Source organism: Lygodium microphyllum, chromosome 5 (assembly GCF_053477565.2).
Source record: "Lygodium microphyllum isolate KBCC chromosome 5, Lygodium_microphyllum_v1.1.10, whole genome shotgun sequence".
Lineage (NCBI taxonomy): Eukaryota > Viridiplantae > Streptophyta > Polypodiopsida > Schizaeales > Lygodiaceae > Lygodium > Lygodium microphyllum.
The window spans coordinates 17,322,241-17,345,830 of record NC_141139.1 but is presented as its reverse complement, the minus strand read 5'-3'; the positions used below and the strand labels follow the sequence as shown (position 1 = coordinate 17,345,830).

At 39.0% G+C, this 23,590-nt stretch overlaps 1 protein-coding gene across 3 annotated transcripts; it reads left to right on the top strand.

Annotated features, from left to right (window-relative positions):
• The first annotated feature begins 5,864 nt into the window (after positions 1-5,864).
• LOC148035547 (serine/arginine-rich splicing factor RSZ21-like) lies at positions 5,865-13,323 on the top strand. 3 transcript variants are annotated; one of them, XR_015690835.1, is made up of 6 exons: positions 5,865-6,164; positions 10,773-10,861; positions 11,518-11,743; positions 11,930-12,097; positions 12,221-12,470; positions 12,651-13,323. XR_015690835.1 is itself a non-coding variant. In XM_087677503.1 (5 exons), the coding sequence occupies exons 1-5, from the start codon at positions 6,076-6,078 to the stop codon at positions 12,270-12,272; spliced, it is 624 nt and encodes a 207-aa protein (XP_087533629.1). In that variant the 5' UTR covers positions 5,865-6,075; the 3' UTR covers positions 12,273-13,323. The 3 variants fall into 3 exon arrangements, 2 of the variants coding, with proteins under 2 accessions (XP_087533629.1, XP_087533630.1); XM_087677503.1 differs by having other exon boundaries at positions 12,221-13,323; XM_087677504.1 differs by having other exon boundaries at positions 5,866-6,164; positions 12,224-13,323.
• The last annotated feature ends 10,267 nt before the right edge of the window (positions 13,324-23,590 follow it).

The following is a 23,590-nucleotide window of genomic DNA, read 5'->3' as shown; positions in this document are numbered from 1 at the left end:
AACGAAAAATATATTGCTAATTATGAATTTATCATATAGAGGGCCATACTAAAAGTCACGTGTAATTCCACTTGCAAGACATCGTCTCCCATGAAGCTACAATGGTGCAAGATGTTCCAACCATACATGCAGGTAAACAAACATGTAAGAAGAATATTATCTATCGTTAATATTCAATAAGGAGAATATGTTACTAATCGAGGAGTCAATGTGCAGAGGTCCACAACATTGAAAGCCCCATGGAAGACCCCTTGCAAGTCACTGTCTCCCATGCCGCTATGATGGCGGAGGTGGAGTGGCATACTATTCTCTGCGACCCATTCGAGATTGGGCATGCATTGCGAAATGATCAGCCAAGTGAGGCATTCTCTCGATTGGTAGAGGCATTGGAGAAGGTCAACCAAAACAAGATGGTCGAGATTAATGAAGAAACCACAAACACATCATGCAATATCATGGTGGTTCGTCTCCCTAAAGATAGTGTCGTGCATGGATTGGGGGATGGAATTCCATCATGGAACTCCCATACTGAGGTAGAGTTAGTTGATGCCATGTATCTGGTTGATCGTGTTCTCAAGGACGTAGGGATGTTACTATTCCTTGCCACAACACACTCCATCGTAGAGCTTGTTGAGCAGGTTGTGGAGGATGGATACCGACAGATGGAGTCAAGGCAGAAGTGTTGGGCCTTACGCATGGCACAGGTTATTCATTGTGAGACACCTGTATGTGTCGTTAGAGGTAGAGAGGTGAGAGTTTTAAAGTCATGATATGGTCAAGCTAGATACTGTTTATGTATCACACTTGTTGGCTCCATTTAATGAGTATAATTACTAAAATTAGTATTTCAATCTTTAAATGCAAGTACATGTGTTATATATTCTAACATACATACATTCAGATATTGCTTACAATGGAATCATCCCCCTGGAGTTCACAAAAGATGACATTATTGCGAATGAGTGGGTGTGGGATACATCAGGATCCCCAATGAGAGGTCAATATGAGATCCAATGTTGTTAAACTATTGTTGATATGTTTTGTAAACATTTAGTAGATTCCTAATACATTATATTACTGCCAAGTACTATAGGTGGCATGCAACATGGTAGAGCTTTTTGGAGCTCGTTCTTGCAAACATACACCAAAGAAGGGGACACCATTTTAGATTACAATGTAAGATGTGGTGACTTTGCATCAGTAGTGCTAAATTCCAATAGACTGATTGTATTTCTGTATCGGTTCGCCAAAGATCGAAGATATCTAAGAGCAAAGGTAACATTTTTATGTAAACTTGTACAATATTTGATTGTATTGTAGTATTCTTTTTCGTCATACCAATACATGGGTGCTCACCCTTCCATGTGTGCATGTACAGCTACCTCCCACAACCCGAAAATTAATTGTGTTTGATATGAATGGGGTGCTTGTACATGGGCTGCCAAAGCAAAAGGGATCGTTACCAATGAATCCCCCAAAAGTGGGCAAGTATTGGGTGATTTTGTAGCTAGGGATCGCCAAGTTTTTGAAGGAAATATCTACAATGTTTGACACTACCATCTCGAGCTCCATAAAGGAAGACAACTTAAGTGACCTGCTCCAATTGGTTAGGAGTGAATGTGTGAAGTTGTCAAAGCAAGCTCCAACCTTTGCATTCCAATATGGACAAGGAAAGTGTAGAGCAACTCCCACAACAACTTCTGCCAGAAGGAGTTACACAAAGCCCCTTTCCATGAAATGTTTAGACGGCATTGATTGGCCGCACTTCAGCCCAACAAACAACACTATTTGTGGATGATAGCATGGAGAAGATACAGATGAACCCACCCAACACCTTGCCCACCCCCATTTGAGGGAAACCCCATGGACACAATCCTTCTAGAGCACATGCTTCCCTACTTGATTGAGCTAGCATGCTTCGGTGGTTCAATCCTAGACTTTGTTAGGGATCACCAATTCCACCCCCTAGCAATGGAACTCAAGTGATATTTGATGTGCATGATAAATATGTACTTTCAAAATTATTAGATTATTTTTATTTACAAGCGAAATAAAATGAGGATGAGAGGGAAGAGGAGAAAGAGAGAGGAATGTGCAAGTGAAGGAGATTCTATATAGGCATTTGCTCGATTGCAATACTACAAGATGTGCAAACAAAACATGTGCAATATATCTAGGAAAGGGTGGAGTATAGAAACATGCATGCATGTGAATGTATGTGTGCAAAGTGGATTGAGTAACAATGAGGTAATATCGTTGTCTCGATATTAACTATTCGAACAACGTGAAAAACAATAGATATATCTCGTTACTGCAATGAGTGTAACAAACTATTTGATACCCTATCCTCTTGTAGTAAGTCCACACAATAATGCTTGATTGAAAGTAGCGAAAACATGTGCAATATAATCTTGCCTATGTGTGCACAATGGAAGTGATATATTAGGATATAATATCAAATCATGCACATAAAAGTGAGAGGTATGTAAATGTATATATGCATGTGGGATAACAATGTGATATTCTTTTCATCCTGATATTAACAGCTAAAAGTGTTTAAGATAATTTACCTCATGCAAACCCTTGATCCTTGTAATAATAAGAGGGTTGTGAAAAACGAATGGATGACCCTTGCAAAATTAAGAGGAGAGATAGAGAGAAGTTGTTAATTTAGAGTGTAAATGAGAGAGAGAGGGGGGAGAGAGAGGGTGAATATGTATTTGTGAGCGACACGAGGAGAGAGAGAGAGAGAGCAAGTGAGAGAGAAGGTGAGTGTAAGAGAGGAAGAAGCAAGAAGTTGCCAAGAGAGAGAGAGAGAGAGAGAGAGAGAGAGAGAGAGAGAGAGAGAGAGAGAGAGAGATGAGGAAGAGAGAAAATAGAGAGAGAATAATTGGTGGAAGATGGGGGATAGAGAGAAAGAGAGAGAGAGTGAGAGAGAGAGAGAGACCTTAATTAACATGGGGGGAGAAACATGAGAGGGAAGGTAGTGGTGAAAGCAGTGGAGGTGGTAATGATAGTGGTAGTGGAGGCGGCGATAGAGGTGGTGGTGGAGATGGTGGTGGCAGTAGGGGCGGTAGTGGTGCTTGATATGTGCACAAGAGAATAGGAGGAATATGTGGAATATGTGGAACAAGAAATGGAGGTTGCCCAGAAAATCTCGCTTCTTACCTTTCCCCGTTGATTATCTACAATCAGATGATGAGTGGGCTGAGATGGCCAAGGTTCTTTATGCACATGCAATGGGAAATTTGTTGTATGCCATGATAGCCACTCATCCTAACATAGAATTTGCTATGGAAGTTGTGGCACATTATATGACTACACCTGGAAAGCAACAATGGGATGCCATGAAGGATATTATGGGTACCTTAAAGGCAATGTAGATATGTGTATTTCTATGATAGCCAAGATACAAGAATTGTGAGTTACACTAAATCAGATTATGCAGGACATGTAGATAGTAAAAAGTCCACCTTTGGGTATGTCTTAACCTATATTAGAAGTGCTATCTCTTGGATGTCCAATGTGCAAAAATGCACAGCCTTATCTATTATTGCCACTGAGTACATTGAAGCCACTAAAGCTTGCAAAGAGGCCTATGGTTAGGCCACATGGTTGTAGATATTGATATGACTATGACTCCTACATTGCATTCAGATTGAATGAGAATCATTTAGTTGGCTCGTAATCCGGTCTTCCATACAAAGACAAAACGTATTGATGTGTGCTATTACTTTATTAGAGAGGTGGTAGATGACAAATTTATTCAGCTTGTTAAGATACCTTCGGATATGAATCCTATAGATTTACTCACTAAATGTCTCACAGAGTAATGATATTCCTTTCTTAGGAGGTTCATGGGCGTAGGATGAGATGATGTCTTTTCTCATCTTGTTGTACTCTATGTACATATCATACTTTTCTCTTTTTTTCTTTTATTTCTCACAAAGGCACATTCATATTTAAGTGGAAGGTTGTTAGAGGTTAAGGCTGCCTATATTTACTTGTATACCAACCTACATACCTATACACTACAAGTGGCATGTGCTTATCACTATCACTTTATTCTTTATTCTTTTAGTGAAAAATAAAATAAGGAAAGATAGGTCACACATTGTGAATGTTGGAGTTCCCACACACCAGTCTCTCTCTTCTTGCTTGAATCTCCATAACTCTTGGTCCCTTATTGTTTCTGCTGGTGCTTCCACCTTCCGCTCACCTTTCAACAAGTAGCTAAATGATTGTTGTGTCCTCTTCCTTTTCTTTCTAGTTTGTCATTTATTTTGGTAGGATGGCTCCAAAATTGCTCCATCCCTCTCATTGCTTGATGCCTTTTATATAAACATGCTATGGTGGTGGCTGAGATTAAAACCTTTGCTTTCCATCCCTTAGTAGCTATCATTGATCTAAAATTTCAACAACATCCTCCTAGTCTTGCTCAACTGTAGGCTAAACCTAATGACTTCTTTCTTCTAGGTATGCTTTGCCTAAATCATGAGCATATTGCAGCATGAACCAGGTAGGATCACCAAAGTCTATTGGCTTGTTCTACCATACAATGCAAACAAGAATAATAAAAAATATAGAATGCTACTTGAATACTCACAAAACTCCATAATTCAAGCCATACATCAAATAAACTTAAGGAAAATGGTAAAGCAATTCAAGCAATATCATAGACAATAGAGAAAAAGTGTAGACTTGTATGTATTCTCATTGTCTTCTAAAAAGTATGTTGTCAAGTCGTCAAAAACGAATAAGGCAAACATAGAACATACAAGAATTATTCTCTCTCCTTAACTTCCTTTCGCCACCCAAGAAAACTACACAACTTTAACTTCCCTCAAGATGCATGCTATAATGTTCCTCTTCACACTTCAGGCTAATACAATGATGACTTCAAGCCTCCTAAAGGCACATGCATATAACAAATACAACATAAGGTGTATTTTGCGTTTTCGGCCCTAACATGCCTTTGAAAGATAAGCTCTTTGCTTAGAGAGTCATCATGGGTGCTTTCTTGACAATGCCTAAATAGGAGAAAAGAGGCATGACTAATGGAAAGTGAAGATGTGATGAATCTGAATCCTCAAAGCATTTGTTCTGGAATGGATGCATCACTTCAAATGCTTAACGAAATGTTATACCTCACCTAGGATGAGGGGTATTGATAATTCTAGCATGTTGTTATGCATTTGTGGAGGGAGTAGATTAAGAGGCAATCTCAAACATATGATGGGTAATACCCTTAGAGTCATTGTCCTCCTAGAAATATGAGAAGCGAGAAACATGGTTCTCTTCCAAGGAGTCAATTTGAGTAAAATCAAGCACAAAGCATGGAACAATTGGTGCTAGGTGGGTTGCTAGTATGGTAGGATAGATGGAGCTAGTAAAAAGGGGCCTAGTAAATGTTTACACTTTTTTGTCTCAAACATGACTCCATTGATATGACAAAAGGGGCTTGGGTTAATGGTTAGCTTGGTCACTTCAAAGCCTCTTTGAATGGCTCGTGGGGGTTAAAAAACCATCATTTTATTGGCACCTTCTTGAAACTTTTCTGCTATGCCCACGTCTCACATTATCATGCCTTTTTTTTCCACACACTTCAAAGAATGGTGTCACTTCTACCGATTGACAAGATCAATGGCTGAGATATTCGTTGGGGATGATGGTGTTGTTGCATGCTAGATCTTGTACAACGAACTTTGAGGCATCCTAGAAGAAACCTGATGGAGCGCTACGAAGGTGTTATTTAAGTGGCTCCTCCACACTAAGGCCTAGCTAAATGGGGAAAGCTAGACTCCATTTGAGTCGGCCATTGTTATCCGACAGTACTTTTTTGTTCGTAAATAAAACATGCCATTTCCCGTCTAACAACTGTAGTCACTTGTGTGATTATTACTCGTGTGTGTGAAACCCTAATCGAAGCAGCGGGAATTTTGCGAAAGCTCAAGCCTCCCTGTATCTCTTTCTTCTCTGTGCCTCTGCTGGGCGTGGAACGGAGGTGCCCCAGCCTGCTACTGTCTGCCATTTCTCCGAAGCGGAGCCTGACATTTGGACCTTTGAGCAGCGACCATGTCCCGTATCTATGTTGGTAACGTCGACCCCCGCGCCACCGAGCGCGATCTCGAAGACGAGTTCAGATTATACGGCGTATTGCGCAGGCAAGTCCTTACCTCCCCCTCTTTTGAAGGCGCAGAAGTGTCTACTTCTTTTTCTGTCGGTATGCACCTGTAATGTTCGTTTCTAGTGGCGTCGTCTATCATTGTCTGTCAGAATTCGTCTGATTTTTACGTTTGTCCACCACTTTCTGCCAGATTCACTGGATTTTCGCACTTGTGATAGTGTGTATCTATCATCATCCGCCAGAATTCACCTTTTTTTGCGTTTTACAAGTATCTGCTCATTCACGTTGAAACAAAGGTGGTGAATGGATCGAATCGTTTTAGCTCTTTCGATGGTGTTTTTAAGTGTGCAATCAGAATTCACCTGCATGGGACACTTTCAGATCCTGTCATTTTAAGGAGATGCAATTGCAGGCATAGGATTTCCATGTAACGAGGCATTTTGTGCTTCCTGCACACGTGCAAATAGTTGGAGTGGACTTGGCTTGAGTATTTTGATAGCAAGTCACGGATGTTGATTGAGAACCAGAGATGTATCCTGTTTGGTAATGTCATTGAACGTGTATGTAATGATTGCTAGAGTTGAGATGGTCTTTCCCACTCTCCACATCCATTGGCATTTGTCTAGCATTGGCAGAACAACACCTCCTAGCTATGCGCATGTGGAGATGTCATCTCCTAGATATGTGCATGCGGAGAAGTTTATGACCTATGCAACCTGAATGCCTCATTTATGCATTGAAGTTTGTGGCTCTACGCACATCTTTTACCTCCACGATGAGAAATGCCATTTTTTGGATTCTAGTTTGTGGCTCCAAGCATATTTATTACTAGCGTGACTAGAATTGCTATATCTATGCATCCTAGTTTGTGGTTCTAGGCACATTATTACTTGCATGACTAGAAATGCTATATTCATGCATTGTAGTGTGTGGCTCTAGGTGCACTCATACCTTCCATACCTCCTCTGGTCAAAGGAAACCTCTCGCCTTAATTGGTTGTACAAAAAGTGTGAAATGTTTTTCCCCTTAGGTTGAGGGAGAGCGATCGCTGTTTTAAAACTTCTCCACTATTGAAATAGAGTTTAATAGTTCTAAATTCAGAATATTTCTTGCCTATTGTCTCTAGAAATTCAAATAAGCAAACACTGTTGACTCCATGAGTGAAAATGTGGTTATTCCAAACAAGGTAAACGTGGAACATCTCATGACCTAAAACATTGCGTGTCACCCTGAAACATTTCACCTTTGGGCAGGTCCCAAGCGAAACACCAAGTGAAATGGTCAAATAATTGTCAAAAGTGAAGGAGCAATGGAAGCGTAAACATAAGCTGTAATAAATTGTTGAAACACTAGACAAAAGAGAAAGGGAAAGAAAGAACACAATATAGATGAGAACTTAGATGTATGCTCGGGAAATGGAATCCATATATCAAACACTAGATTGTTGCATACAACAGTGAGTCACTGGCTGCGTGGGCACTAGCTCCTCTCTCCACGGGACCTCCAGGTGGTAAATTGACCAATTGAGCCATAAAATATGTCAGGTCGGCCAATATTTAATGTTGGTCGGCCAGGAATAAATGTCCAATATGACCATAAAATGGAATAATAAAAAATGCCTAAATAACCTAAATAACATGCCTAAGCCTTTGCAGCTCAGATTCACACATGAGCTGACATATCTGCTAACATCCTCTCTCAGATCATGGGTGATTTGATATAATATAATGGTACAATGAGAAGGAATCATAAACTATACAATATAGAACCACTAAGTAGAACCATGGATACCCAAGCTGTGGGTGATCAAGCCACCACCAAGGTGCCTCGGAGAGAACTTGATGTTGATGTTGATCGTACCAGCTCTTGAAGATAGAGAAGATTGTAGTAGCTCTCAATGTCTGTCAACAATGCCACTGATGTAGCACACGTAACCATCTTGTCACCAATGCCACAACATAAATGACCATGGATCCCCTTCTTTGGCCAGACCGCCAAAGTGTCCCCTCATTTGAGCTCCAGACGAAAGCCACCTGCTCTCTGTCAAAGAACTAGCCCATCATGAACCTGGATGTCAATCTTAGCTCCAGGATTTGAATCTGCCAGACTTCGGTCGATGCGTTAGGGACATCCCTCTTTGGATCATGTGCATCTGTATAGAAACATAGATAAGGTGCGGCTGTCCCATCTCACCACCCTCTCACACTCTCTCTCTGGCATTGGAGAGTCGTGAGGGATAACCTCATCACCACCACTAGAAAGCAACTGAGGAAGGAGCCACCAAGCCCTTTCCACAATCCGAAGAAGAAGATCCCTTCTGTGCCTTGGACTTTGCCTTGGCCGGAGGATCCGAGTTGAAATCTGAGGCAGATGATGACTCGTCGAAGGAGTCTGCATCCCGCTTCGTCATCTACTTTTTTTTCTTCCTGGAAGCTGCTAACTCTTTGCAGCCCTTTCGTAAATGGCCCTTCTTGCCACACTGGTAACACCGGGCCTTCCACTTCTTCATCTTCGGACCCCTCTCTGAAGCTGTAAGAGCCTCACTTGAATCTTCATAATGTGATAGAAGCTGCCCCTACAGTCGCAAAGTCGCCTCATGTCTCAAGGAGCATCAAGGACACATGAAGAAAACTGATAGGAGTCGTAGATGTTTGCACCCGTAAAGCATTCGCTACTCCATCAAACTCGCGAGGAAGCTTGTAGAGTATGGTACTAACAAGATGTGCCTCTAATAGAGTAGACTGCATAGTGCGAAGCTGGTCTTGGAGTTGGGTAATGTGAAGTAGGAATGATTGGATCGTATCTTTGGGTTCAAACTTCAGTTTTGCTGGACCTGGCCATAGAGAGTAACGGCCCTCATGGTTGACGGAGCCTCGTACATCAATTGCAACTTTGACCATACGCTTGAAGCTGTCCTGGGGGAGGTGACCATCGGTAGGACTTCTTTGGAAATACATTGAAGTAAGGCCGAATAAGCACGGGTATCATCCGAATCCCATGTAAGCAGTGCCTCCTCATGGTTGTCTTCATCAAAATTAGACGGAACAGGAGAAGGTTGTTGAGGACGTGTCCTGCCAACCACGTACCATAACTGCTTTTGGATAGACCAGGCCTTGATCACCGCACTCCACGTGTAATAATCAGGTCCATGGAGCTTGTCATCAGTGGATGTGCATGGAGGAGCCATCTGTAGAGGATTTAGAAGAGAAGTAGAGAAGAAAAGGTATTTGGAGAGGGAACGCGGCCAAAACACGAGCACGGACTGCAAAAAACAAGAGTTCACATATAGTATAACCCAAAATCTGATCAAAATAAGACAAAAGCTGCTGTAAAAAGTCAAGAAATTAGTCAAAAACTGCCACAAATAGCAAAAACGGCCTGAAGTTACAATTGCCTAGCTAGGAAGGAGTGAGGAACACCAGAACGCAAGCTGAATATTGCCACAAACAAAAAACGCAGGTAAAATAGGTTGGCTGCATGCAGCAGCAGTCACTTGATCAGCAAGGGTGAAAATAGTCCTGAAATCAGCAAGAAAACATAGCAGGAGAACAAATCCTGAAATCTGATACCATGTCAGAAGTGGAACAACAATGGAAGTGTAAACATATGTTGTAATAAATTGTTGAAACACAAGACGAGAGAAAGGGAAAGAAAGAACACAATATAGATGAGAACTCAGATGTATGCTTGGGAAATGGAATGCATATATCAAACACGAGACTGTTGCATACAACAGTGAGTCAGTGGCTGTGTGGGCACCAGCACCTCTCCCCATGAGACCTCCAAGTGGTGAACTGACCAACTAAGGAGGAGGAGCCCAGAATAAACAGGCACAAATAATACCATAAAATATGTCAGGTCGGCCAGCAATAAATGCCCAATATGACCATAAAATGACACAATAAAAAATGCCTAGATAACCTAAATAATGTGCCTAAGCCTCTGCAGCTCAGATTCACACATGAGCTGACATATCTGCTAACAATAATATGCATGAGAGTTTTCTATATAAACAATGAGTTTCAACTTACACATTTATACCATGCAAATCCTTTCATGTCAACAAATGATGTCACTGGAACATTTCAGGTGATTTGCTCATGGCTACCATCATTATAAAATAAGATTTTTCTCCTCACTAGGCTTTCTGGTTTCTCAGTGCACATGTTGGGTTTGCTATTATTTTGTGTAGCTATTTTGTGAACTCAGAGAATTGTAATATCTTATTCTACTTAGATTAGGACAGTGAATTAGCTGAACTTACTAGAGTGATGTTTCAAATTTCATGACTCAGTTGAGATGTTGCATGGCAAATCATTTTTAGACATTGAAGCATTGTTGAAGTAGAATACGAGTCTTCACCCTGGTAGTCCTCCTACACCATGTATTAGCACAGATTTCTGTGTCTTTCTAAGTCTTTTAAAGAGCTCTTTTGAAGTTAAATTTTGTTAAGCACCTGGATTAAGGGAAGGAAAGGCAACTTCTTACAAGTTTCCATTTGTGGTTGTACTTTTATCAACACTTTCTCTCTTTCTCTCTGCTCTTATGATTTTTGATGCACGGCATCTTTGCTTTTTGTCCTTCGATATTTGTATTGTATTTGCACTGGGGCTACCTCTTAACATCCCCCTTTCTGGTGGTGCAGTGTATGGGTGGCACGCAAACCACCAGGCTTTGCCTTCGTAGAGTTTGAGGATCGGAGAGATGCCAGTGATGCTATTCGTGCTTTGAATGGTATGCTAGAGGTTACTGCAGTTTCATGAATGATATCAAAGAACTAAGCAAATTTCTAGTATTTTTAAATGTTTTGTTGTCCTCCAACCAGTATCTAGATTAGTTGATCTCTCGTATGCTTTTATGGTGTAAAACTCCAAGTAAGTTTTGTTTGGTTGTTTGGTGTGTTGAATTAAGAGAAAATAGCCCCTTTGAGCATTTGAAGACTTTTTGCATGATACACAAACTGCAAGCAAGGCACCTGAATGGAGAATTCTATTGTTGTGGCTTAGAGAGTTTTATCTGGTTGTTTGGTGTGGTGAATTAAGAGAAAGTTGGCCCCTTCAAGCATTTGAAGAGCTTTTGAATGATACATAAACTGAAAGCAAGGCACGGCTGAGATGCATCAAATGCTGAACTTATTTCAGTCTTGACTTTTTGTCCATCTTGTGCTTGTCAAATTTTGGTAAGATGAATTGTGATAGCTGTACTTATGCCCGCATCCTTCTGACTGGTTTACCAAAACATTCTGAAGCATGTGATTATATCTGATGCAAATTCCCTTCATGTAGCATATTTTCATTTGTGGAACTAATTAGTAATGGTAAAGTGGCTTCACAATTTCTTTTTATATATGATTGTACTCCATGTTTGGTGTACGGTGCACGCAAACTTAGGGAAAAATGGATGGAGAGTGGAGCTTTCTCGAAGTTCTGGTGGTGGTGGTGGTGGAGGTGGCTTACGAGGTCGTGGAGGTGATGACATGAAGTGTTACGAGTGTGGAGAGCCTGGGCATTTTGCTCGAGAGTGCCGGTTGCGAGTCGGATCTGGCGGTGTTGGAGGTAGCCGAGCACGCAGTCGTAGTCCTCTTCCTCGTTACAGACGCAGTCCAAGCTATGGCCGGTGAGTTCTGAATGGGGCCTGGTCACTTGTAAATTTCTTTCAAGGATTTCATGTTCAGATTTATGATATGGTTCATGGTTGGAAAATATCACAGTTATGGTCAATAGAAGTTCAAGAGATCTCCATCAACTGCTTCTCATTGAGTGTTCCAGTGGTACAACTTACCCTTCTTTTTTTGTCTACCAGTGGCCAAAGTCCACGTGCTCGAAGTCCTGCAGGTTATGGTCATAGTGCAGGAAGGAGTCGATCTCCTGTACGCCCTAGGGCAAGCTATTCCCCTCAGAGAGATCGGAGTCCGAGTCAGTCCCCTGCTCCTCGACGACACAGTTACAAAGACTCTCCTGCTGCTAATGGGTAGGAAGAGGCCTGTATCGTCTGTTTTTAGCAGCTTTTTTCACTGGAACAAGCATGCATGCATGCACATACATGTAAGTGATGGATCTTTGTCACTGACTTCCTGGTTTCTGTTTTCTTTAGCAGGAGTCCACAAGTAAAAGATCGCCGCTATGATAGAAGTCTCAGTCGTTGATAGACATAGAAGAAAAGTATACTTGGGATTGTCTACTAGACTTTCTACTGTCAAGGCCTTGCTGCATGAATTGGCAGCAGTTTGTGGCTCCAGACATCTTATAGCAAACTGTGGAGTATTGCTACATCAAAGTGCTAACTTTGTCTGCATATGTCGTTGGGCTTCACACCTGCACCCAGTTTTGGATTTCCTCTGCAGGTGGAACGGGGAATCTTTATCTGCCTGGTGATGGATAAGTTTCTGCTGCTGTGACTGTTGTGTTTTGTTTGGATTTTTAACTGAATCTTTACTTAGCTTATGGTTGGTAATTCAGGTTCCATCAAAAGGTTTTTGGTCCCTGAATCTCACTTAGGATTACTTTTGTGGTTGTGTTTTGAGGTGTGCTTCTGCTTAAATCAGCATCGATCGGTACGGCTTGGCACTGCACTTGCCTCTGCATTCCCCGTCTGCCTGGAACTCTTCCACCTTCCGTTATGGTTTAACATCTGCATCGCCATGTACTGATCTGCATCACGAGGAAACTTCTGCTCTGCTTCAATCTGCTGTGCTCGTCCCTCGCAAGATAGGTCGTTTATTTTTCTGCCACACCTGCTTCATCAATGCAGTCTTATGAGGGTGCTCCCTGCGCTTGGAGGCAAGAGGAAGAACTTCAGGCTTCTACAGATGCATTTTTTGATCTCCGGTGACACATCTTCTTTCCCACAAGGTCCTTCGCCCTTCTCGCATCTGTGAATTAGGATTTGAAGCACTGGTCTCTATGTTGCAGCAACATCATCTTTGTCCAGGGTCTGCAGTGCTGTGTTACCTAACTTACCTACCTGCTAGATTACTATGCATTTTTATTGTGTGTAGCTGTGACTCTGTGCCAGGTCTAATTCTCTTCTAAGGTCTTATCCTTGTTAGGGCAAGTGCATGTGGGACATCTGGAAGTTTGATTGGTGCATCTGGCTTGGTTTCTGTGGGGTACTAAGGAGTGAATGATGCACGAACATTAATTTATTTTAAAAATACTAGGGAGTGCATAATGCATGAAGGTGGATGTTGCCATGTTGATGCAGAAGAAATGTGTTAGTTGATCCATGTCTTGTAGGGGGGACTGTTATGTATGGTTACTTATTGTGGCTAAGGTTATGAACATGTCGATGATACATCATGATGTGGTATTTGAACAAGTCCAGATTGTTAAACTAAGTTTCCTACTTGTTGGGCTGGATCTTGAGTAAGCATTTGGAACAGATCTTACTCAGATCTACCAGCTGGAAGCTGGTTTGTCTAACTGCTATTCTGCTCTGTAGCGCTCCACTCAAGCATGTGATTTTCAAATGTAACTGAATGTCAATGGATGATACTTAAGGATATGCACTGTTGGACAGGTGTCTGGCTCTACCGCTATTTTGTTTTTGTATTTAAAATGTTTCGGTATAATGATACTCTCAAATGCTTGGGAATATGTTTGGACTCTGTTTCAAAGACTGAAAATTGGATTTAGACGATTGATTTGATGTGCAGTGTTATTTGTATTGCATGAAAGGCTCTTACCTATTTCATACTTTGCCTGGGAATATTGGTGCTTTTGAAAGCCTGGGAATATTGTGTCTTTGGGAACATGTTGGTGGACTGAGTTACAAACAGTGAAATTTGGATGTAGATGATTGACTTGATATGCAGTGTTTTTCTGTATTATATAAAGGGCTGTTTCTTATTTCTTGCAAAATTTTCTTCAGTTTGATTTAGGTTAAATTTTATGCAGATAACTATTGGATCAACAGTATTTAAAAACTTTCAAGGTGGGATTCCTTCTAGCATTAGGAAGGATGTAGTTCAACAGGGTCGAACAATAGAAAGGAAGGGATTATTGTGTTTTATGATGTGCAATTTGTAGCTTTGTGAAATAGCTTGCTTAGGATAATAATCAAATTTAAGGTGGGATTCTTATTGGCTTTAGGAGGATGTGGTTGCAAAAGAGTGGAATAAAAGAAAAGAGAGTTTTGGTTTTTTGTAATATGTGATCAAGGTAATTGCTAAACATTTCAACCTCCTAAATGATTCCAACCAGAAATGTTTCACCTTTTGGCAAGTCCCAAGTGAAATGCCATTCATGTCAGTAAATGATTGAAAAAGGACAGGTTTTTATTTAAAAATCTTGTTTCAGTCAGGTGTTTTAACTTTGGGCTAGTGTAACTTGTTTCACAGTTACCATGTGTGTGATGCATGTTATCTACTTATTTGTACAACTTTGCAGAATAGCTTGCTTAGGTTAACACGATGTAAGTGGGATTCTTATTGGCATTGGCGAAGGATGTGGTTGCTTAAGAAATTAAAAAAAGAAAGGGGAGAGTTGCTTAACAATTGTGCATCTATGCTTGTTCCATGTTAGTTTATACCTTGGATGCTTGGTAAGCAAGCCATTGATCTTCTTGAAGGCCATTATTTTTCTTTTCCTTGAAGCTTAAAACCTTGGCTATGGTGAATTGTGAACAAGAGCGATGTTATTTTAATCTCATTGATTCGAGGGTTCTCTTCATTCAAAATAATGTTTGAGAGAATCACTTACATCCTCTTCCTCTTCATTTAAATCAAGATTTGACTAAATACTTCACCTCTTGAGCTTAGAACTTCTACAATTAAGTATGGATAGCAGCTTTTTTTCTTTATTAAGAAATCAAGCATCTTATTTCCATTAATGCACTTCAATCTTGGCAAGATTTGGAGATTATGGAGCTATGGAGTCCAATCTAGAAGGACTATTTTGGGGCTTTTGATGGCAACTCGTTGGGAAAGTCATTATTCCTCTCTAAGTGAGCTATTGGAAAATAGAACATTGTTAAGAATATCAAGAATTCTTGATGGTTGAGTATCTTATAGCTTCATTTTTCTATGTTAGACTCTTCATTAAGCAATCTTGAAGATATATAATAAGAGATTTTTGCTATCATAGCATATTTGGACTAATATTCATATGAGCAATGTTGAAGAGCTAAAGGATTTATGGATTACATTGAATTATTGATATGTTGATGTCTAAGTGATTCTATCCTAATGGCAAAGAGCCTAGCACATTGGTTACTTTGATGGCATGGAATTGCTTATGAAGCACTCAAATGCTTATGTTGATATTCATATGTCTATGGAAATGGGTTCATAGCTATACTTATGCTTATGATAGCAATGTCATACTTATGTTGGTAGTAGTTGTAAGATGTTCATGTTGGTACTAGTTTATTTATCTTGGTAGGATATTATCAAATTCTCACAATCATTAAGATGGGTGGTACGGGTCTTTAATTGTATCCCATAAATTATATAATGGTGTCTTGGTATCCTATAGAGTATCCTAGCTTAAACAATGAGCATACATAAATAAGCAGGGTCAAAGTTGGATCTATAGGTCTCTTACAGGTTAATCTAGATGAAGATAGGTTGAGTATAGTTTTTGTTAGCTAACTTTGGGTTGTTATAACTTTTCTTGTCTTGATAAAAAATTTACTATTAAATGCTCTATTGGAAGATGGAAAAGTAAGCTTTAATATAAATCAAGGAGTTTATTGATTAGAGATCTCTAGTAAAAGGTATGGTTGATTTAGTGACATTAGGTAATACAAAATTGTACTCTAAAATGATTGGGAGAGAGTATTACGAGCATTATTAGACAGAGTGGTTCTAGCAAGTTAGATGTTTCTTTGGTTGACATAATGGGTACTTTGGCACATGTATTTATGACTTTTGATAACTCTAAAATGGCAATAGTAGTAAATGTGAGTATGATAGAATAAGTACTTGTCTACCAACTAAAGTCTCATGTTTCTCAGCTTTGGCATAGCAAAATATTATACATGATCTCATTAGTCTTTATGACCATTGTTTTCCAAAAATGTGTAATGCGGAAGCCTAAAGAATGCTAGTTGAACTACTAACTATGGTCAATCTAGAGGTTCATGTTGATTTATTAGTACAATTGAGGTATTTTTGTAGTAAAGGTGTTACTCTTTTGCAATCTTTTCAAGGTAGGGATGTACTAAATTTGCTTGTGTCATTACTTAACTAGCCATCTCAACAACAATTAAAATATGTAGTGGTATTACTCTCCACTCTTATTGTTGCAGTTTTTGATGCTGATGAGTGGGCCATGATAATTTGTCCACCATTGGTTAAGAAGTGGTCACGGGCTTTGTTGGAAGGACAATTAGCATGGGAAATTGCAAATGTAGGTATGAATTCATTGGACAAGCTTCTTGAGTGAGGTTTCACCTAGTCAGAGAATATGTTACTTTCCTATTGCTCTTGGTCTTTGTACTTGCAAGGAAGATTTTCATGCTTATGTGGAGATGGCAATTAAACTTTTGCTTAAGAATGTTGAATTGAAAAAGGAAATGCTCACATTGATTGACACTTGGTGCAATCACGAGGGTAAAACTCAACCTTCTCTAAAAGATGTGCTCGTTTCCTTAGAGCATTATGATGTTGGTCATATATCCAAATGTGAAGAAGTGGATCATGCGCAACATGTATACTGTGTACAATGTCATGATGTAGAGGGTTGCTCCAATGAACTTGGACATCGGGTCAATGGGAATCAAACAAATGTAATGTTGAATTCTTTGTTTATTCAAGGTATTGTTGATGATGATGTAGAAGACTATGGAGAATACAATGAGCAAAAAGATGAAGAATAAGAAGATAACCAACAAGAAGACGAACAAAGAGAGGATAATGAAGAGGCCAATACATATGAGGATTATCTAGTAAGTGAAGAACTACATGGACCATTTGTGGAAGATTGTGGGTATGTTTAATATGAAGATTTTGATGCTTTTGATCACTCTTACGATGGTCCCATTGAGGATATGCATTAGCTTTTGCTTGATCATGGCCTGCATCAACCACAAGAAAGGTGATATACTCTTTTTGATGCATATGATTGTGATTATAAAGGCTTTGACAATGAATGTTATGATTGGAATGTTGATGATGTGGATGTACAATGGAGTTGCTAATGGTTACGATTTGATGGATTATGGATATGATTGTGGATGTGATTATGGGGATACTTCTTTCTATCCATTTGACTCGGGTGGTCACAATCATGAGATTGATGACAAATTTCTCTCACTTGATCATTATTATGTTAGATGATCTGAGTGGATATGGGATGGCTTTTGGATCTACATTAGACAATATCCATCTTGGGACAAAAATCTTTATCTTTAGGTTTACTTGGTTGAAAACTAGTAATTTTAGTCCTTGTTCTATTATAAGTAGTTTGTAGACAACTTATTGTTTTAGCTTGATTTTAATTTTGATTTGCTTACAAAGGAACAACACTTGTATGGGATTAAAGCACATCAAATGAGATTTCTTTTGAACTATAGCATGCTTGATTTGGATAAGCCCATCAAAAGATATTTTAGTTTTACTACTTTAGGGTATGTAATAGACAACATGTTTTCTATTGTTTGCATGTCTTTTTGTGGAGTTATGATGGTTTAGCTCTCAGTCTTATCATCTACAATGGATGTATATATGGTGTACTTGGTTTTTCACTATTGATTCCATACATTTTGTGGTACATATTGGCAATTTCTCTATTTTTGTAGCCATTCTAACATAGTAGTACTTTGACCTTCCTTACACAGCCACTTAATAAGTCCCAAATCATTTTTGAGGACAAAAAACTTCTTTTGAGTGGGGATGGAATGCAAAGGATGGGAAATAGGATACACAAGGTACATGTACAAAAGGTGGAAGGACCAATCATTTTGCAACCAATCGAAATATAGTACAAGTCTTTTTCCTAATTTATCTCTTGCGTCTAGATTTTATGGCTGTCGTCTTTCTTCACTTCATGCGTTTCACTCTCTTCTTCTAGTCTTTCTCACACATCTTCTCTCTCTCTCTCTCTCTCTTCCTACAATATTTCTCTCTCCTTTAACACTCCTATCTCGTCTTTCTCCCTCTAGTTCACTTCATGACTTAATCAACCAATCTTGGAGATTTATATTTAATGAAGAAAGGTTAATTAATGACATGATATGCTTTAAGCCACATAACATTAGAAATATCTACTTGCTTAGACAAAACTTGTGGAAATAAAAATTCAAGTGCTATGTTTCCTATGATGAAAATGCTACATCACACTTCACTTAAATAGGATAAATAAGAATGGTTATTGATAGACTAGTATTTCAATAAGGTCAATGTAGCGAGATATGATGTGATCGTATCACAATGTGACTTTGTAAGGAGGGCTAGAAGTATTGCATATGTAAAATTATGATATTAAACTCAAGGGCATTGAACCATATGATTAGCCATGGTAAATGGTCCAATGACATGCTAGTGATGATTCTCATCACTCTAATTCACATGCCAAAATGTCTTATCATGTACAAATGATGAATGAGGGATGGACATAAAGTACATGTGAGATGTATTAAATATGCCATTTATCAAAAGGAACTTACTATCTATTGCTAATGTCTTTGAGCAAGGGTTATAAGTGGGATTTAACCTTGATGGTGTGTGTGTAGAAGATGCCAAAACAAACATCACTCGATCACAAAGGGAAATAAAGCTAGTCGAATGGTTACATTGGACATTGGTGTGGTCATTGCACATTTGCTATGTTGGAATGTGGTTAGAAATAATTGTAGATATTGTATATATGGCATTAGTGCATTAGTTATGTGAATGTGCAACTTATAAAAGTAAATAATATTAAGGAATTGCCACATGTTTGCCAACTCTAAGGTCAATAGAATGTACTTAGGTATGTTTTGCATGTCACTTTAGAAAACAATCAAGGAATCTATCTTTGCATGATAGAAATAAGTGTGGGACATGTTAGAAGTATAGTAGGAAGAAGCCATATTTTACCCCACTTGAAAGTGTTTGGATGTGTTGGATATGTATACATTCCTATGAAGTAAAAAAGACGTTGAATCTCAAGTAGTAAAAGGTGTTCTAAGTTGAGTAAAAGGGGTGGTTCTACCATAGTCTTGCCATAGGTTATGAGAGCAAGGATGTTGTGCTTAATGATATGAGAAGTAAGTATGCATTGACCAATAGGTTGATGGAAGATGAGAAGAATGATGTGATTGTTAACAATATGTAGCAAATATCATGAGAGGTTAGTGAATTATAGGAGTCCTCTACATGTCCAAATGTAGGTTCATGGTAGGGACAATTATGATCACATAAAAAGAGTGCAAAGTGGGAAAATTCAGCCAATTCACATGCTACACGTGAGTGAAAAGAGAGTGAGGCCAACCATTAGTTGATATTGATGCCTTTTTAGAATAATCAGTTGTTGGTGGAAATTATTGTGGGCTAAAGAGCCTTGATGAGTTCATGGTTCCAACCACACAGACACCTAGTGTAAGGAAAACATAGACTACAAAGACAATCATATGATACTGGTTTATATAGGTCTACTTGGGTAATTAAACATGTGCAAAGATTTGGTTTTCAAAGAAATGGAGCTCCCCATTATGCATAAATGGTGCAAATTATTGAGAAGCCCACATGCTTGGGGATGGTTTTGGTCATTGCCGTTGGGAGGCAACTAAAGAAAATATGCAAGCTAGTACAAGTCCATCAGGGTGAGAAATGTAAGTGGTTTATAAACATCAATAGGTACAAGGCTAGGTTTATAATAAAGGATTAGGCACAAATGTATTGGTACATAGTATGAAGAGTCCTATGGTGGTCCAATTGCAAGCATGGTAATGAGATGTGTTATTGCTGTGATTGCAATAACAAGGGATTGTATTTACATCACAAGGAATGGTAAAAAGAGACCTATAGTCGCTTTATTGGGTATGGGGTAGAGTATAGAGGTGCTACTATCTTCACTTGTAAGATGGTTTGGTTGGAAATGATATTGGACAATCTCCTCCACGTGAGCTATAGTCAAGGAAACTATTGCCTTGCAGTCTTTGCATTAAGGGAGAGAAGAAGATGGTAGCTCATGTTGTGGGAATTCATGGTGAAGCTCTTGATGTTGAAATGCATGATGGGATTTTTGCCATGCATGATGATGTTATAGAGGAGAATGAAAGTTTTGGGGTGCATAAGGATCCGTACCCATATGAGTCTAGAGAACTCCATTACGGGTGTGTAGGTAAGCCAAATGTTGTATTCGAGCTAGTGTGCACAAGTGATAAGCATGTAAGTGCAAAGAATGCAACAATAGATGCTTTCATAAAAGTATGGCACTGAAATTAGGGGATCTTTATATAGAAATATAGAGAGTGATTCATGTGGTGGTTTGCTTGCATGTGGAGTATGCTTGTGAGAGTCATGCAACTAAATGGTGGAAGGATTAGAGGAGGATGAGAGCAAACATTTTTGGAAGGTAATTCAATCTAATAAATGTGTTTAAAGCGGATATATATGCAATCGTTTAATTTTCTCTCTCTCTCTCTCTCTCTCTCTCTCTCTCTCTCTCTCTCTCTCTCTCTCTCTCTCTCTCTCTCTCTCTCTCTCTCTCTCTCTCTCTCTCTCTCTCTCTCTCTCTCTCTCTCTCTCTCTCTCTCTCTCTCTCTCTCTAAATTGTCTTATTTCTCTCTACTCTTTTACTCTCTTTATTTTTATAAGAAATAATATTTCATAATAAACATAAAATTTTAAATCATTATATTATTTTTAAAATATCATTATTTATTCTCTCTCTCTCTCTCTCTCTATATGCACACACCCCTCTCTCACCTAATGTTTTTAAAAATAAAAAATAATTTTTGAAATAAAAACAATAGTTCTAATCACTTTATTTTTTGACAAAAGAACTTTTTAAACTCTCTCTCTCTCTCTCTCTCTCTCTCTCTCTCTCTCTCCGTCTCTCTTATGCACACGAAATTTCTAAAATAACACAAATTTATACTAAATATTTCTATAATTATCTCTCTCTCTTTGTCTTTCTCTCTCTCCATCTCCTTCATCCTCTATTTTTCGAAAATTTCATAATCTTCTCTCATTGTTCTCTCTCTCTCTCTCTCTCTCTCTCTCTCTCTCTCTCTCTCTCTCTCTCTCTCTCTCTCTCAAAACAATAGTCACATTTGATACCTTGCAATGATATTAGCCAACATTGTTGGGACTAAATCCAGAGTGGTCGCCGCTACTTGAAGGTCTTTGTTTGGACCTAAATGGAATAAGAATTCAAAGCCCTTTCATTGGGTTGGTAATTTTTGGGGATGCATTGGGAATTCGCAATGTACTTGTCTACATCCTTTTGGCCCTATCTTGTTGAGCTTGAGAATTGAAAACTCTTCATGAATTTTGGAAGAGGTGATTGCCAATTCGTCAACATTGAAATTAGTGAGTTGGTCCATTAGGTACTTTGCTAATGGACCAACTCTTGCGATGATGCTAGGCATGAAGAATGTGGGTAATTGGTTGGTTGAAACATCACCCTCCTCAACAAAAAGGGGGTCATGACCTAGTTAGATGGATGGTGAGGGGTCTATTTTGACAATTATTGAGAATGAAGAGGTAGGGGTGATGTAAGTCCTTACAGATCATGTTCCCTTGTGGTAACAGAGTTTCACACATCATGGTTGCTAAGTGTCATCAATCAAACACATATAACATTCATCAAGTTGCATACATATTGACTAAACCCCTTATTCTTGATTAATTCAAAAGTCTCAGAAGAAACTTGGTATAGAGCAAGTACACCATTGTACTTGAGAGGGATGTTGAAGAACCGAGCATATCCCTAACTATCTGGTATGCTTACAACATTAGATTAAAGATATCTACATAAAACATGGTTTTAAATTTTACTTAGTTATTCATGTAAAAGCATCCATTGAACCTAATCTTACTCCTAAGTTCTAAGATAGCAATAATGCCAATGGTAATCACTATTGAATGACTAAAATCTCATAGATGGTATAGACTTTGGGTTTGATTTAAGCGTAAAGTTGTAACCCATGATGTGATTCGCTTATCCCTACAAACTATCATTGCCACTTAATTGTTCCCCAAAAGTCATTATCTCTACAACCAACATGATCCATGTAGGAATTTTAGGGAGATTGCGTGCAACTAAGATCTATATAAACCCATGTATTCAAATGATGTAATGAAATAGAGTACGGAGGAGACTCACATTGGTTTTTTGGTCATTTACACATTGAATGGATAGTGAGACAGGAGACACTTCTAGACTCGGTCTTTGCCATAGCCCAATGACTAGATGGTAGGGGATGACTTTAACATGGTGGAGACCCTTTTGAGGACATGAGAGAAAGCTACATGGGAGGAGTTATTATTCCAAATAAGAGGCCAAGTCTGTTAGAAGTGGATGCAATGATGGAATCATGGAAAACTATTGTAATAGACTGTTGAGCATAGAGACAAAGGAAAGAGAAAGAAAAGGAAAAACACTACAAAAGGAAAGAACATTGCACAAAGAAGTGAGAACCAAAGAGATAATCCACAAATGGATTCCATATACCAAGATATGAAATAGTATAGAACCAATGTGAGTCACTGGTTAATAAACTTGCTAGGCACAATGCTGTGATCATTGTTCTTATCCTACACTTGACCCTTTCCCTTTTCCTTGGGCTTGTCTTCACTTATTTTATGGCACTGTGGCCAAATATGAATTGCTTTCCCACAATAATGACAAGCAAGAGTAGACTTAACGACCATGGGGCTTACTACGAGACTGTCCACTAGTCTTATACTCGGACCTATTAGAGTCTCTACCATGGCCATTTCCATCTTGCCGGATTCTCATAGTAAATGCATGTGACATACGGGAAGCATCCACATTTTTTCTATTCACCTCTTTTGTCAAGAGGGAACTTTTAGCATCTTGCAATTTCAACCCATCCTTAGCATAGAGAGCTGTACGAAAAGTGTCTCACAACTTAGGTAGAATACCAAGTAGAAATAATGGATTCAAAGTATGAGTGAAACTCATCCAAGTGTGTAGACATAAAAGTCCCTTCATGTGAAGGCCCATCAATTGTTTCAGCAAATACATTTAAGATGTAAGGCTTTGCTTGTCATAAAGATTCTTAATCTATGTCTAAAGCTCATATGCAGTTAGATTTCTAGTTACGATATTGTAGTGAGCCTGTGTAGAGAGTAATAAAATGATCGTGTACTTGCATAGCTCATCCACTTTATCCCAAACTTCGATTGCAATGGTCTTTGTTTAGCACCCCCATTTTTAAGTGGTCTAATGTGCAATTTCTGCACTAAAACCAACTTGCCATATATAGGGCTTCCAATAGTTGTAATTGGTCCCATCTAGTTTCTCAATATTAAAGGTAGCACTGTTGTGAGAACCACTAGCCATAATGAGA

Bases quoted from the DNA above. Each gene is read 5' to 3' on its own strand.
- LOC148035547 (XM_087677503.1), top strand. From the start codon at position 6,076: ATGTCCCGTATCTATGTTGGTAACGTCGACCCCCGCGCCACCGAGCGC. The intron at 6,165-10,772 runs GCAAGTCCTTAC...CTGGTGGTGCAG, and splicing joins TTATACGGCGTATTGCGCAG to TGTATGGGTGGCACGCAAAC. The intron at 11,744-11,929 runs GTGAGTTCTGAA...TTTGTCTACCAG, and splicing joins CGCAGTCCAAGCTATGGCCG to TGGCCAAAGTCCACGTGCTC.